Source organism: Triplophysa dalaica, chromosome 14, assembly GCF_015846415.1.
Source record: "Triplophysa dalaica isolate WHDGS20190420 chromosome 14, ASM1584641v1, whole genome shotgun sequence".
NCBI classification, from domain to species: domain Eukaryota; kingdom Metazoa; phylum Chordata; class Actinopteri; order Cypriniformes; family Nemacheilidae; genus Triplophysa; species Triplophysa dalaica.
The window spans coordinates 9231876-9247916 of record NC_079555.1 but is presented as its reverse complement, the minus strand read 5'-3'; the positions used below and the strand labels follow the sequence as shown (position 1 = coordinate 9247916).

The window sequence follows — 16041 nt, the reverse complement described above, 5'->3', positions numbered from 1 at the left end:
TACATACACACTCACTCTCTCTCTCTCTCTTTATGTGAGATGAGCTCTCTCATCTGGACCTTGTTATTGTCAGCGAACTACAAAAGCGGTGCATTAGCCGACTGCTCTGGACACACTGAGACTTTGATGTGTTCTCCATGAGCAGAGCTAAACAGTGACCAGCATCCTCTTCTGAAGTGTGGGCTGAGTGATAATGCGGCCGTGTATTCTCGCCGAGGGCATCCTTTACAACAAACACAATGATAGAGAAGAAAAACACACTCAAGAAGTCAAACTTTAAGTTATCGCCTTTATTTTTTCGTTATCTGCTGCATAAATATTAAACTGATAGGAAATAAAACCTATCAGGCTCCGTTTACAATAAAATTATTAAAATAAATGACATTTAATGATTGAAAGCTTGAATATTAGAATCATCTTTTACAAGAAATCTATAGTAAATATTTCACCGTCGTTTGAAGAACCTGCTGTACACACAAACTACAGGAAGCATGTTTCGTGCTATTTGTTATGTGGATCGTTTTTCTTTTGCTAAATGAAGCAGAATGTGGTCCCTAAAAAGACATTAATATATGAACAGTACAGCACAAGTCATTTGTTTGCTGGTATTTCTTTGTGTTCCATTCCGACCACATGCAGAGTCCGACTTTACCATCATACACTCAGACGCTGTGACCATGTGAGTCAGTGTGGGCCAAAGGCCCCGTCATATGGGGCCCCTCTCTCTCTCTCACACACACACACAAGCACAAAGTCAAAAGAATACACCTTCGTGGAAACACGGATGGTTTCGTACAAGGGTCTGTTCCATTCGCACGGGGCATTATGACTTAAACAGACCGTGTCTTGAAACGTCGACCGTCCCTTTCATCCGACACGTCTGGCGGGCTTCAGCGCAAGCGTTTCTTTTTCACCGGGCCCTGGTTGCCGAGCTCGGCTCTCAGCTCGCTGTACTGCACCTGTAAAAACAAACAGCTCTTTGGTCAGAGGCAGGTAATCGGAGCTGAGCCCTGCTCACAATAATGGCTCCCCTGAGGAGAGCTGGTGCAGGGGGAAAGCCAGGCGGGCGAAGCTGTAATGAATCATTTTTTAAACACAGGAGCAGAGGGGATTAATCACAAGGAGGAAAGATTTGAAAAGTCAAGGGTTTCTTACCGACACAGCGGTGACTACACCCCCCCCAACTCTATGGGAACTATGTTGAAAGCACACATGGATTGGGCGGGCGAGCGGGCCTGCTGTCTTAGGTCCTTGCGAACCGAGGAGTTTGCGAGTTGTGTCCTTCCTCGGAAAAGTTTGTTTGAGACTAATTATAGCAGCTTGTAGGCAGGAGGAAGTGTTCGCACGGCACTGACTGGGGCATTGCGGTTACAGATGATCACACGGTTCCTCCGCTCTGAACATTCTGTGTACTTTACTTTCATTATGACGACCTTCACCTTCCACCCCAGTTCACCCCCTGCTAAAACAGAGTTTTACCGAGCTATGAGAAACTGAATAGTTTTTTTCTTCAGTTTGCATCTGAAACAACACATCTGCGTAGCACTATTATGCTGCGGTTAAATATATACAAAGCCACCGTTCGCTGATAACGTACGAGTTTAGTTTTCCAAAATCAACCAATTAACATTAGTAAACCGCTGCAGTCCTTCTGAAGTCCTCTCATCTTCATATTTTGTGATTTTTATTTTTGCTATAAATCATTTAGTCACACTTTTTGTTTGTCATTGTGTTTTGCAAATATCTAACCAATAAAAAGTATTAAAAAGTGCTTGTCAATTTTACAGGAGTGTAATGGAAAGTGTAAACTCTTACACTGTAGGTTAATTTGATAATTTATACGTTTGCAGTGGTTATGTTTTTTGCAAATATAACCCAATCAGCAGCGTGTTTCAGAATTTGCATCTTCCGGAGGTCACATTTACGGGCCATATTGTATATTACTCCTAGTAAGTAGGACTGTGACAGTGGCCATCACAACCGCACCAATGTGGTGGTGAAGTGCCATGATGGTGGTGAACAGGGGCGGACTGACCGGTAGGACAATCTGTCTAGATTGTCCAGGTGCAGACTGGCCATCTGAAGTACCAGATCTTTTCATGGTGGGCGTATTATAAACGCAAATGCACACAACTCGAAGGCATTAGCAAGTCGGACACGTATGCATGTAACGCAATGAAAGGTTACATACAACACCTCCCGTCGACAGAATAATCCAGGGCCGATTTTTTTCCTTCACAGTCCGCCCCTGGTGGTGAACTGCCATAGGCGGTAGTGCACATCACTGTGACAAATATAAGTGTAATAAAATGAGAGTTGCGATAAGGATTGCTATTTGTAGCCTTTCAGTCGTGGATGGCTTTATTAAAAGAATCGTACAATAACACAGAAATTATTGTTCGAGCGCGGGCCATCACGGCAAAACTCAGGTTATTCTGCGGGTTCTGCAAGGGATCTTGTTGTGAAATTAACAGATACATAAAATCAAAACTCTCTATGACCCACTTGCTTTGTGTTGGAGCTCGCGCAAGTTTTGTCGCGGTTGCGCAGAGAGATCTATTCATTTGCACTCCTGTGCACATCTTCTGAAAGTGGTGGTAAAAACAGCCGTACTTGTAAGTTTTAAAATAATATTGTAATCCTTTCTAATTTGCAATTAAACTGTACAGGAAATGTTGGAATCTGCTCTGACCCAGATCGTTGTTTGCTGCAATATGCAGTTATTGTCGCCAACGGGCAACGGAGCTGTCGAATTACACTAGTGGGTAAATCATCAGTGGGCGGGGTCACACGGACCAAAACAAAAACAGACATTCCAGCATGGAACACACATTTCAGTGTGTAATAACTGGCTATAGCGTTGTTTTTTGGACAAACCAATATATGAACTTAGCATTTTTCCTAAATGTCTACAAACATAGTAAAATATTGTTTTGTTAACATATTGCTCCTTTAACAACAAAGTACGCATTCATTGAAAAGTTCAGTGTTTTTTCCGTTTTCTGATAAACAGTGAATTTTGACATATAAGGTTTCAGAAGGACAGCAACAAAATGCATCAGCTAACATGACCAAACAATGAGCAACATTTTTTCAGCATATTTATCTTTATTAATGGCAATTCAATGTTCATGATAATTAAGTGCATTAAAGGGATAGTTCACAAAACAATTTAGATTTCAATTTCATTATTAACCTCATATCATTTCAAACCTGTATGACTTCCTTACTTCTGCAGAACACAAAAGAAGGTATTTGGAAAAAAGCTGGAACCCAGAAAACTTTGGCCCCCATTGACTTCCATCATACAGACACAAAACCACTGAGATATTTCTCAGAATATCTTTAATCATATACATGTTTTGAATGATTTGAGGGTCAACGAATGATAAATAATTTTTCACTTAATTTCATTAAAAAGTTACATCTTTTGGCTTTTAAAATGGATTAGTAAATGTTTCAAGTAACATGAACTAAGATGAATAAATGTTGTAGAAGTTTTGCTTTTAGTTACTTCATGTTATCATTAACTAATGTTCACATATTATTAAGCGTTACTTATCAACTGGATGGGGGTTTCCTACATAACGTTAAAGTCCCTGTGAACCGGAAGTTGCAATCGTTTTAACTTTCGTATTTTGATGCATTTCCGAGTGAAATGGAATTTCTAATAAGAAAGATAGCGGGCGTGGCTTTCATCTTTCTATGCGATTTGATTGGATGTATAAAACCAGTCGTTACATTTTGAAATGGAAATCGCAGCAGACTGACATTTGAGGGGAGGAGTTAACGAATGATCCGCTCAAGCCGTCAGACGTACGTCATTTAAGAAGGATATTCATTAGAGGAAGGGAGTGCATTTCCAGATTTTAATTAAAGAGTATGAAGGTACACAATTTTTTTAAAGAGAATAAAAAGATAAAGTATTTACAATAAACGCTGCAATATTTCATGAAAAAATAGGCCTTGTGATTTTTTCATTTCACAGGTACTGTAATGCACTAAGATCACAATACCTTCAACATTATCCTCTCATATTCTTTTTCACCCAAGAGCAACATTTAAGACCAGATTTTAAATGGCATTAAAGGGAATTTCTCATCCCAGACCACCATGCAGTCCAAACTAGACTCATCGTCAACAACTTTCTAACTATGGTATGAGGCCTACAGGACTCAAAAGCATGAAGAATGTGTCCAAATCCTTTTCTTGTTTGTTTCTCTCGAAAACAATAACCTGGAGGTGTATCAGTAAGGTAGGGACTGCACACTAATTACCAGGCCCTGATTGTGAGAATGGAAGATGGAGGACACAGGAACAAAGAGAGCCGCGTCGCCTCAGAACATGAAACTGTCCTCACAACCGACAGATGCTGCTTATTTTAGGACAGAGGGCCGCCGTATGAAGTCCAGTTTTGAGGGTTTGCTTTTGAAGAACCGCACGGGCACTAATTGCCAAGTCATTTCGGGAGCCGCGAGACAGCAGTCAATTTGAGCTTTAGTAATGTGCTGTTTATCTGTGCCGGCTCATTTTTAGCATAAAGGTACGGACGAAACGACAAACGGCTCTGGCTCCGTAGTGGATTCGAATACCTTTTGGTTTTGTCTAGGTATAGTTAATGACGGAGAACAGGCAGTCATGCTATATTAGCGGTGCTTTGTTTTTCCAAAGTGGCATATTTTGACATTTCGTTTTGCGAAAGATCATTCTGTCTTCATTGCTTTCCATTTAAATGAACAGCAGGCAGTTCATCGAAGCACAAAAACATACTTCAAAAGGCTTAAAAACTCAGCTATGGTTTCCATCTTGTTTTGCCAACTTGCTGCTCCACATGCCAAAACCAGTGTGTCATGCTGGCTTCATCCAACTGCACAGACATATGTTAACGTAAAGTTGCAGAGGTTCGTCCCAGGAGGATGGTCTGAGCCAATCGCTCAAGCTATCCAGTCTTCTGCCGAGCGAAGTATTGACTAGAGTTTAATAGCATTGTTGATGGAGAGCAATGCGTCCCACATCCTAAACGAAACGCTTCCCGACAGCACGTCCCGCTTTGTATCCCGGGTACGAAAGACGAGCAGCCACTCTCTCAGCGCCGGGCTGTATGTCCGCAGGCTTGTGATGTAACCCTGAATGACATATCAGCCATGGATAATGTTTCATCGCATATGGCGCCCAGCAGGATGGCGTTGGCTCAACACTTCATTAATCGAGTCCTCCAACCTGATGTGACGGGGCCGTCACACTGTCAGTGTGCAGACACCGACCCCTTAGCCAATCGCTGAACCCTCGACAGCATCCTTCTTTTATCACAGGCCGACAAAACTGATAATCAGGGACAAGGCTGCAGCGATACGGCCGAGGACAGATCAGAGCAGACCCCATCCAGGCAGCCGAGTGACTCCATCAAAACATGCTGGGAAATAATTGGGCCGGGGGCCGCCTTTAAAGGCGCGAGTCCATTAATAATCAAACACAGCCAGAGGAAATATCCTGGGTAACACTTGGGAATTCTGTTAGAGCAAATAATGCAGACACCTTCAGGGAATTCCTTCCTTGTCTCTTTCCCTCCCTCCCTCTTTCTCTCTGAATGTAAAACTGGACCCTTACCTTTTGAACATCAGAAGGGACCCTCTTGAGATAATCCAGTATTTCATTATTGTCAATGGCATATGGGCTGCGAAGCTTCTTGGTAAATTTGTTAACACCTGTGAAAACAAGCGTGCATTAATAAACGCATCCGCCGCACCTGCAGGTATCTCACTGACAACAGAGAACAAAAACCTTGACCCAACAAACATTCGTCTTATGAATGAATGCATATGTGTTAATAATAGCACAGTACTATTTAACACATTTTACCATGTCTAAACCACAAACATCACAGAGAAAACATTGCTAAGAAATACGATTTTTTGTTACAATTGGTTGTATGTTAAAACAATATTTGTTTGTATAACGTCAAAATAAATGAATGTTACATTATTTGCACACAGTATGTTGTACACAAGTTTTTAAGGGGGACTTTTTAAAATAAATTTTGGGACAAACTACACTAAACAATGTTTAATTCTTTCATCATTTATTTTCATATTTCATTAAAATGATCAAATTCCTTAAGTCAACCAAATGAAATGCTTACAAGAATATAAACTAATAAATTAAACTACCACCTTTCTTTTCATTGTGTTTCCTATAAAAGCAATCTTCAGTAGGTATAAAACCTTAACCTTTACTTGACCTTGGCCCAAACTGACATGAACATCATAAAATTCTGCCCGCACTCGCTCGCTCTTTTTCTCTTACGGATCATACCATATCAAACTTTCACACCATACCAAAGTGTCAGTGGGTGAAGGTAGAGCTGCTCTCGGCACCCGACAGCAGATCATGTTCTTGATTCTGATCAGCTGTCACAGACAGAGCTGTGGAAATGGATCACTTTTTAAATAGCTTTCGTCAGGCGTCAATAAAGGGGTTCACGCTCACAGCTCTGATGGTAAAGCTTGATTCTTCTGAATCACCTTCGCATGTCTTCCATTGAAAGGAAAGTGGAGACTGCTTAACAGAACCACTGGAGTATCACGCGTGATCGGGTGAAAAGGCTACACATGGTGTCTGGCCTACTTACCCCACAGTAAAACTATGTACCGCAGCGGGACGAAGTATAGGGCAGTTGTGGTCACAAACAGAACCAGGCAGGCCAGGAAAGACAAGAACGGTACAGACCAGTTGAATGTGCTGTCAATAGAGATATAAATCTTATTTAATATATATACATTATATACACATTATACCACCTTACATATATTTTACATTATTCTATGCATACAGCATTTGGTTCTGCCAATAAGTTAACACAAGTTTACTCATTGTAAAATCTTTTAGATGTTACCACTTTAAAAAAAATGTAAATAGCATATTTTTTATTTAGTGCTACCATGATATAGCTAATATAACTAATATTTTCATACAATAATTTACTTTTATGTAATTTTTTTAATTAAAAGTTAGATTTTCTCTCCTTTTTAAGTCGCTTTGAATAAAAGCATCTGCTCTATGCATTAAAATAAATGTAAATAATAATAAAATCTACAGATGGAAGTTTACATCAATAATATTTTTTATTAATTTGTGACTTTTGTTTTTACTTGCAGCTTTTAGTAGCTGTTCAATGCTTATATAGACTGTTTAAGCAGCAACAATATAAACAATCACTGCGTGCCCCAAACTTTACTTCTGGTAGACTTCTGAGAAGATTAATTTAAATGAATACAGTTAATATACAATAAAATATTACTATAAATTATTATTAATATAAATTAAATATGAAATAGATTGTTATATTATGACCAAACCCAGACCAGAAGTTAAGTTCGGGCCAGAACGTCTGACTGTCACAACAGAATTTTAATTTTGTGGTTAACAAATCCTTTTTCCATCGGTTTAATTTCAACTTGCATTTTTAGGATGCTAAACCTCGTACAGATTCTGCAACCGGTGTGTAAACTTACGAGCACAACTGTATTTGTACTTGAGAAGATGTATAAAATGATTACTTTTCTTACTTTTTCACTCTTTCCCCAAAGCAGGCCACTTCATCTAAAGTGTTTTGAACTGTAAGCACAATTTCTTGAACCATGTGGATTTTTTCCATCAGTCCCCTTTTCTCTGATTCCTGAGGAGAAAGAAAAAAAGAGGACAGACACTGATGAGGGAAGTCAGCTGCTAGAAGCCCACAAAGGAAAAAGCCGTTTATTTCCAAAGTGCCATCACCAGTATTTCATCTAGTCAATGGCCTGTAATGAGCTCCAGTAACATCTCAGAAGATGAAGAGAATATTTCTGCCTCTCCTCCGGCACCGTCACAGAGCTCTGAGCATCCGTCCGTCGGACGCAAACAATAAAGATGCATCACAATCAAAATTTGAGCGGAGGGGAAAGATGTAAAAATGGCAATCAAAAAGCACAGAGAAAGAGGGACTCGGGAGTTCGAGATACAGACGGCGCAGTGCGCCGACATGTGAGGTCGTCTAATCCGCAAGTCTCTGCTGGGCAAGTCTTGGCTCGCTTCCTGGGGTGCGAGCTTTTTCGAGTACCAGTTTTTGGCACATGAAAGCGAAGAGTTGCCCACCTTATGGCGCGATTGAGCACAGGGTTGAAATCATTGGATTTAGAGTTTTCTATATCCGAGCTCATGGGAAAAAGCTTGCATTGTCTAAATGTAATCTTGTTATACAGAGCAATGTTTTTACTTCTTGTAAGAGAGATGGGAAATCCCATTGCCTTCTTGTATTTGATGCATCACACAGTATTGGGTTGCAGCCTAATTCAGAGACATGGGCTAAATGGACTTTCCATGAAAAAATAAAGGGAAATTCTATTCCATTTTACTTAAAGAAGATTGCCAGGGTAATCTAACGTCCAAAGCAACATGATCACATCAGAGATTCCTCCAGAATAAGAGCCCATGAGTATAGTTCTCCAAAAGGAGAAGATGTGGTGAGCGAGAGAGAAAGCTCTCACATCAAAAGGAGGAAATAATGACAGGAATAATGACAGAAATACAGACAGCGTGTATGGGGGGTGGTGAGAAAGACAGGCGTACGTGATAAAGCAGTGTATATGTTTATGTAAGCGACTGTCCCCAGACGGCGGCCCTTGAGAGTCAGCCCCTGGGAAAGCTCAGCTTAGACTCCCGCTGTCATTCTCCATTCGGCCCCAGACACAGGAAACCATAGGAAACCAGCCATGCCTCCACTCAACACACCCTGTCTACTGCAGCAGCACACAGCGTGTCCTGACACAGAGACCGGGATATAAATCAAGCAAAAATCAACATGCCTCCTGTTATGAGTCAGTTAAAACCATTGCTTTGTGTGGAAAATGTCAATGGAGGATACTGCACTTAAAAAGATGTATTATTTCAGAGCATCAACTGTGTTTGATATCGGCTTAAATATCCTTACTGTTTCTTTGCACAGTCAACAACACAGATGTCTACCAACCGTGTGTGTGTGTTTCTGTCCAAACTTTATTTTGCTCTTTATTCAAAAATCAAATTCTTCATTCATGTCCCCGAACCTTCTTAAAGTCATTCATCTTTTTCCCAGTGTGCCTCTGCGGTGGAAGAGATTTGAGCAGACATAAATGATCCCAGTTACACATCTTCTGATTGGAAACCCGTGTCAGATCATGTTCTCAGTTCAGATGAAATTGTCAAATAACTTTTATGTTGGCTTAATAGGGAACAGATTGCACAAAGGTAAACAGAAACCGCTGTTTCGCCGGGATGCTCGGCACAATCAAAACGCTGCAAAGGCGAGGTTCATTTAACATTCCTTTAATTGAGCAAATGCCGTCAAATTTGAATATTCATTCAAAGCTGGTGCAAATATATTCGCGACTCGCTTATTCCACAATGGATTAACCACAGGAATGTGTCTAAATAAAACACCTGCCTTATTGGAATTAGTTCACAAAATGTGGTGCAAATGGTTTGTTAGAACCGTTAAACACAGTGAGCACAAAATACTCCAAAACATGATCATGACATCATCACTCTCAGGTTAGAATAAGAGTAATAGGTTGAGGGTTTGAAGACCTCACCGATGGTACTCGAGGGATGAAAATAGGGGGTCAGGTCTGGGCAAAGTGTGGGCCTCTCTCCCCAGACCAAAGAGCGTCATGTGACCTTATGCCACACTAACAGGGCCTCCCGGTCATGTGGGAATCCACATGGTGTTTTTTTTCTCTTTGGCCCTCTTGTTTTCTGATGCGATTAAACTAGCGCCTGTGCGCTCGACACAATTGATACCGAAGGCCAAAGGGAGGTTTCATCACACTGCTTGATTTGTAAATTTCTCTCTTTCTCCCCCAGGACAGATCTGTGCCCAAAGAGCAGATCTGTTGTGTGTTATTTCTGCAGTATCGGAGCCTCGCCTATCGGCTTTCTTTAGCTTCATTCCATCGCATCCGCGCCATTGAGCTGCAGGTTTACATATTCTTTTCCTCCAGGGGAAAGCCTAGCGAAAGCAGGCGGTAATCGTAACCTTCTTAGAGGGGACGGCCTTTATCCCCGCGTTAACCAAAGACTGGGAAAAAAGCACAGCCTTTGAAGTTATCAAATTTAACACCGATCGTTCTTCACCCTAAAAACATTAGCCGTGATGACTTTGATAGGAAACGTAAAGCTACACTGTTTGATCTGCCTGCGTGATACCCAACTCTGAAGTCAAAGAGGAAAAACATAACAGGACTTTGAAACAAGCCACCTTAAATTAGAGCTGACAACTTAAAATAAACTTCGACATCTGGGTAATTAAATAAATGAAAGGAGATATTTCATTTATACAAGCTGTGAAAGCGTGTAAAAACATGATACATTACTGTATGTCAGCAGAGAAATAGAATTCATTCTGATCATCAAAATAATCGTTGTATAAATAAAAATATATGCACGGGCTGTCCAAAAATGGAACTGTTTTTATGGCTAAAAATTAAAATAATTGTACAAATACGGATTACACCGGAAAACATTAAAAAGGAAACCAATATCATTTTTATAGCTGAATTCAAACAACCCATATTTTATAGGTCTCAAATATAAATCCCATATCTCGGATTATTTTCTTTGACCACAGACATTTCAAGATATATTACAATTATTTAGCTGCTGGGCGTAAGCTAATGTGCTCGCACATACATATCATGTGTTTCATCTGTGAATTATCTGCTTGGCTTGGACATGATTTAGAAGAGGGATCTGTTTTTAACAGAGGGGTTTCTCTCAACAGATGAAGTTAGCCTGCGGACATCATAGCGGAATATATTGAGCACATTATGGATATGAATCCTAGGCCCTAGCCATACAGCGCAGAGGTCACCGCTCGGAGGCTTAGAGCTCCGCACTTCCGCACATCAGAAAGTCAGAAAGCAATAACACATTATCTTCCTGTTAACCCGTTCTTCACCGGACCAAACAATGTAGAATAAAGTGATTATGTGCCTGCCCTACCTCATTATGAATTTATTCAGACTTTGACCATTGTGACCGTTGTCAGGGATCCATTCACACACCAAAAAAGTGAAACCACGGATGCATTTTACATTTCTGTACTACTGTTTCCTAATGATTGAATATTTTAGGAATAATTGGATCTAAGCAGATTTGTGAGAATTTGTAATTAGTCTAATGACTCATTTTAAACGTAAAAAATGAAATGCGGGAGTTCAACTGCAGTCCATCCTCCCTATTTAGCCATGCCTGCTGCAAAATCCTTACAATGCCTCTATTCCCAAGTGGAAGACAAACTTCAATTAATGATGCCGTTCTGTGCTTATTTCTGCGTTTCATAGAACCACGGCAAAGCAACCAAATCCATTTGTCGTATGAGAGAGAATTCCCAGAGGAGCGGTGTGAAAGTACTACAGGAAAATGTGCATGCTGAATCGCCTGTCCTCATTTGAAACAAATTTAAGTCAGAGGCATGAGTTAAATGTGGTCTTTAAAGGTACAGTGTACGGTCCGGCTTAGCCGCACCCCCAAGGACAGCTCGGGGAACTCTATAAAAGTCAGCGGTTAATCAAAAACCAGGCATGAAATCAGACAAATACCTTTTCATCCTCGTCTTCGTCCTCTACCACGGACATGTTCTCCTGCGAATAAAGGGAAGAATGAGTTAGAGCGACTAAGATTGTGACACACATGGGCAATGGAGCATTTTTTTAACAAACACCTCGTAATGAAACCTTCGCTTGTATATACACCCCCATTGGGAGAGGCCCTGTTGCCGTAGCAACTGCCTCTCGAGTGACCTCGCACAAAAGGAGGAGGTGAATGAGAGGGGCCTTCCTTGCAAGAGCAATGTCACAACCAAGCAATCTCATTTCTTCAAGACGTAAACACATACACACATTCGCACATGCACCTGAAACCAAAAGGAAAACATTTAATCTCGCTTGTTCAGGGGGCCTAGATCTGTTCCTATCAATCAGCCCTGACCCTCTCTGGGTTCTGAATGTAACTGTGGTGTGGATTGGTGATCTCTTTCTGCTAGGCCTTAAGGGTTTTAACACTGGGGAGAGAAAAGCCCCGCCCCAAGTATAGCCCTGTGATGGGCAAGAGATACACAAAGAGCTGATGCATTGTGGGTAAGGCCTGAAACATGGTTTACTGAGCCCTGCGGAGATGGAGGTCACGCAGAATGTGACTTTGATGTTAAACTCAATACAAGACGTGATTGAAATCTTAACCTTTGTTATTGCTGGATTCATAAGCATCATGGATAAAAAAAAGCATGCATTACCAAATCCATGTTTTCCACTAATACTGTATAAAAGCATTCTACAATTTAACATTTCTGTCCCCACTACACAGTTTTTTCTAGATTTTCTATTTAATTTCTCATAACAAATTAAAATCATACCATTATATGATCATTTCTTTAAAGGTCCAGTGTATACATTTAATGGCATCTGTCGATTTCAAATTGCATCTAAGATGTCGTCACGTTTTCACTTCTTTGCCGAAGAAGATAACATATTTACAAATTTTTCGTTTAGGGCTACTGTAGAAACAACATGACGAATTCAGTGCAAGGGGACCCGCGATGTATATAGATAGAAATAGCTCATTCTCAGGTATAAGGTAAACATAACACTTCATTAAGTAAGGTCTTTATACACATCTGAAGACAAAAGTTATGTATATTATATTGACATTTCTGTCAATAGATCCTCCAAAAATTGACACATTGGATCTTTAAATGGTACATTTTTTATATAAATGGTAATACGCAGTGCAATGTCACCTGCTGTTCGTCTAAGATTTATTCTACAATAGAATCTGTGAAGGTTTCAAACTGATGCCTGTCAGTCCTGCAGCATCTGAGTCACAAGCACTGAGTTATAAAGGACTGTTTTCCGTGCAGCCGAGTGGGCGAGATCACAGCACTTACCAAGTCCTGACTGTAGCTGGCCATGCCGGGTGTGATGTGAAAGTAGTTCCAGCCAATGAGCAGGAGGAGGAAGAGAGGCAACATGAACAGCTCCCAAAGCCACACTGACACCACAAATATCTAAGAGAGACAGAGAGAGAGAGAGAGAGAGGTTATCAAACAGGGTATGAGAATCACAAACAGCACAGTTGGTAGTGCTGCCCACACATACACACACACACACACACACATATAGGCATTTCCTCTAACATGTCTTTCCAAGAGTTTACATCGGGAAAAACAACTCAGACTCGACACAGGGCCTCTTAACCTCCTCGCAACGTGCCAAGCTGTATATCAGCATCTCGCCAGATCCTTCAGCACTATAAGGGACGTCGTGCCAGCATCTGTGTGTTCGGTATAGGAGTGGCAGAAATTTAATATTTCAAAACCCCATTTGCATCGATTAACACTGTGCTGATGGTGTGTAATTCTGATGTGATAAAACACAGCGTCTGTTAGAAGCGAGGCCCCACACTTGCTCTGATGTACTACATTTCAAATGCCTTCTGACTGCGGCACATTCCTGCCGCCTGACCGATAGCAAACACATATGGCCGCTTGAGGGGCGACGGTAGCGTTTTTCCTTTCATCCGACGCAGAGACCGCAAACACTCGAGACCTCTGGAAATAAGATGAATAATCCTTTACAATCCTGTAAGAGAAATAGGTATTTCTTACAGTAAAACACCTACAGCACCGCGCAGTACGCCACTAATTGGATGGTTGAATTTAAACCCGGCTAGCGGCAACTTCTGAGAAATAATCGTGTGATACGCAAAGGGATGACCGTAAAACAAGACATTCAGAGAAAACATAATTATAAAACGCGCTCTGCGCATTACGATTCAACCAATCCGTAATATAACATCTGCAACTGAGTAGTCCATTTTGCGGCTATGTATTTACGTCAACAAATTTGATCAATGCACTGCTTCCAGCACAGTAAATAACCCTGTGATGCATGACTTATTAAATCACAAAGGAAAACAATATCTTGATATTTATTTTCCCTCAAAATAGGATTTAAGTAGGATATCATCATTCCTGATCTCTTGTTTGCAAAATGATGTGTTATGAAAGAGTTGAGCATCTGCAATGCCCAATGAACAAATATACTGGAGCGTTGAATAACTGGAGCCTGCCACAGCTGACAGATGTTGTTGTCACTTATAGAAAGTAAACTCCAATAAATAAATCAATATCTAACATTTTCCAGGGGTTATCTTCAGGAATGAAATAAAGTGATCATTTTGCAAGCCTTTTTGTGGTAACACTTTACAATAAGGTTGTATTTGTTAAAGGGTTAGTTCACCCAAAAATGAAAGTTACGTCATCATTAACTCTCTCTCGGGTTGTTCCAAACCTGTATAAGTGTATTTATTCTTTGTATTTTTAAACACACAGAAAAAAATATTTCGAAGAACGTCAGTTACCAAGTATTTATTTTCCCTACTAAGTAAATGGGGGATGAGATCTGTTTGGTTGCTGACATTCTTACAAATATCTTCCTTTGTGTTCCTCAAAACAAAGATTACATTTATACAGGTTTGGAACAATCTGAGAGTGAGCAAATGGTGAGAGAATTTATATTTTTGGTGAACTATGCCTTTAACAGTAGTAAATGCATTAGCTAATATTATCTAACAATGAACAATATAGTCAGCATTTATAAATCCCTGCTAATGCCAAAAAAATGTATGTCAGTTCATGGTGCCTTAACTAATGTTAAGGGATTAAATGCTGAAATAACATGAACTACGATTAATAAATGCTATAGAAGTATTGTTAGTTCATGTTAGACAATGCATTAACTAATTGTTAACAAGTAGAACCTTATTATTAAGTTTGGATTTGTCATGATAGAAAATTGCTTAAATGTCTTCGATCTACTTACAAAACACAATTTTCACTAAACTCCCAAGAAAATCCATGTCTTATGTCTGTATTCTTTGATAGAGCTGTCTGTAGATTGGAACAGACACAATCATCGCGGCAGACATAATATCGGTGATAATCCCAAAATGGCCACATATCAAATATCAGCCATGCTGATATATCAGTCTGTCACTGATGTATTTTGTGCATTATCTATCATCTGCCAACCAATTAAATTATGATTGCTTTTCATTAGGGTATTTCGCAATGCAATGCTGTTACAAAGTACATACAGTCTGCAACATGAATGTGAATAAACAGATTTAAAATCCTGTTTCATTTGAATACAAATACATGTACTTTAAAACGACTGTACCTATCACAAAGAACGCACAGTACCTTCACACAGAACACGCTTGCATTTACGTGGCAAGCTGGAGGCTTGTTGAAGACAATATGTTTGACTAAAGTCTGTGACAAGCTTAAGTTAGACTGGGCCTGCAGGCCTTACTTTAGCATCAGTACAGTTCAGCATGTTCCTGTCATAGCAAGCACTGGTCAGACATCCTGCTCCAGGGCAGTCTACCTACTGCCTTTCCCTTGCACTTGAACTCACACATGCAAACACAGAGCCACCAGCAATATATGAATCGTGCATAATGCACAGAACACTCGGACAACAAACCTACCCTCAACAACAGCGTACACTCTGGGATCGTTTCCTAAATAATTCATTACAAATGTAGTCATGCTTTATTATTTAAAGTACTGACTATAATTTAATTTATTATGTGCTCATGTAAGAATGTAATCTGAAAATTGTATTAAAAAGTATTATAAGCTTGTAAAGGAAGAATATGAAGAACATTGATGAATACTGTTTGGGTGTAAAAGAAATCATATTGTATTCACTTCCACTTCTAAGACCCCATGCTGAGGGGTGGCTACCTCCTCCACGCTCACCCAGAGATGAACTCTACGGGCTCATCAACAGGTTAGCTGTCAGAAATGATACCTTCTGAAAGAAGTAGCAAAGGAAAGTGAGCAAGTGAGCGAGAGCGAGAGAGTTGGAAAATACTGGCATCAGCGCAGCAGGAATGTTGAACCCGCTTGGCCTGCCTGCAGAAGCTTCTACATTAACTACTAAAGTCTAATTGCCTGGTCCCTGT

General features: G+C 40.2%; 1 protein-coding gene across 2 annotated transcripts in view; it reads right to left on the bottom strand.

The window, feature by feature from the left end:
- Positions 1-290: 290 nt before the first annotated feature.
- mctp2a (multiple C2 domains, transmembrane 2a) overlaps positions 291-16041 on the bottom strand; it is a 42373-nt gene continuing 26622 nt past the window's right edge. Inside the window, exons 18-23 of one of the 2 annotated variants that reach the window (XM_056766627.1) lie at positions 12956-13075; positions 11613-11654; positions 7566-7675; positions 6629-6738; positions 5608-5705; positions 291-959 (exon numbers count right to left, since the gene is read on the bottom strand). In XM_056766627.1, coding sequence (XP_056622605.1) covers positions 891-959; positions 5608-5705; positions 6629-6738; positions 7566-7675; positions 11613-11654; positions 12956-13075 — 549 coding nt within the window. In that variant the 3' untranslated portion in view covers positions 291-890. Of the gene's footprint in view, positions 960-989; positions 5511-5607; positions 5706-6628; positions 6739-7565; positions 7676-11612; positions 11655-12955; positions 13076-16041 lie in introns of those variants that run through there. The other variant, XM_056766628.1, reaches the window with a different exon arrangement.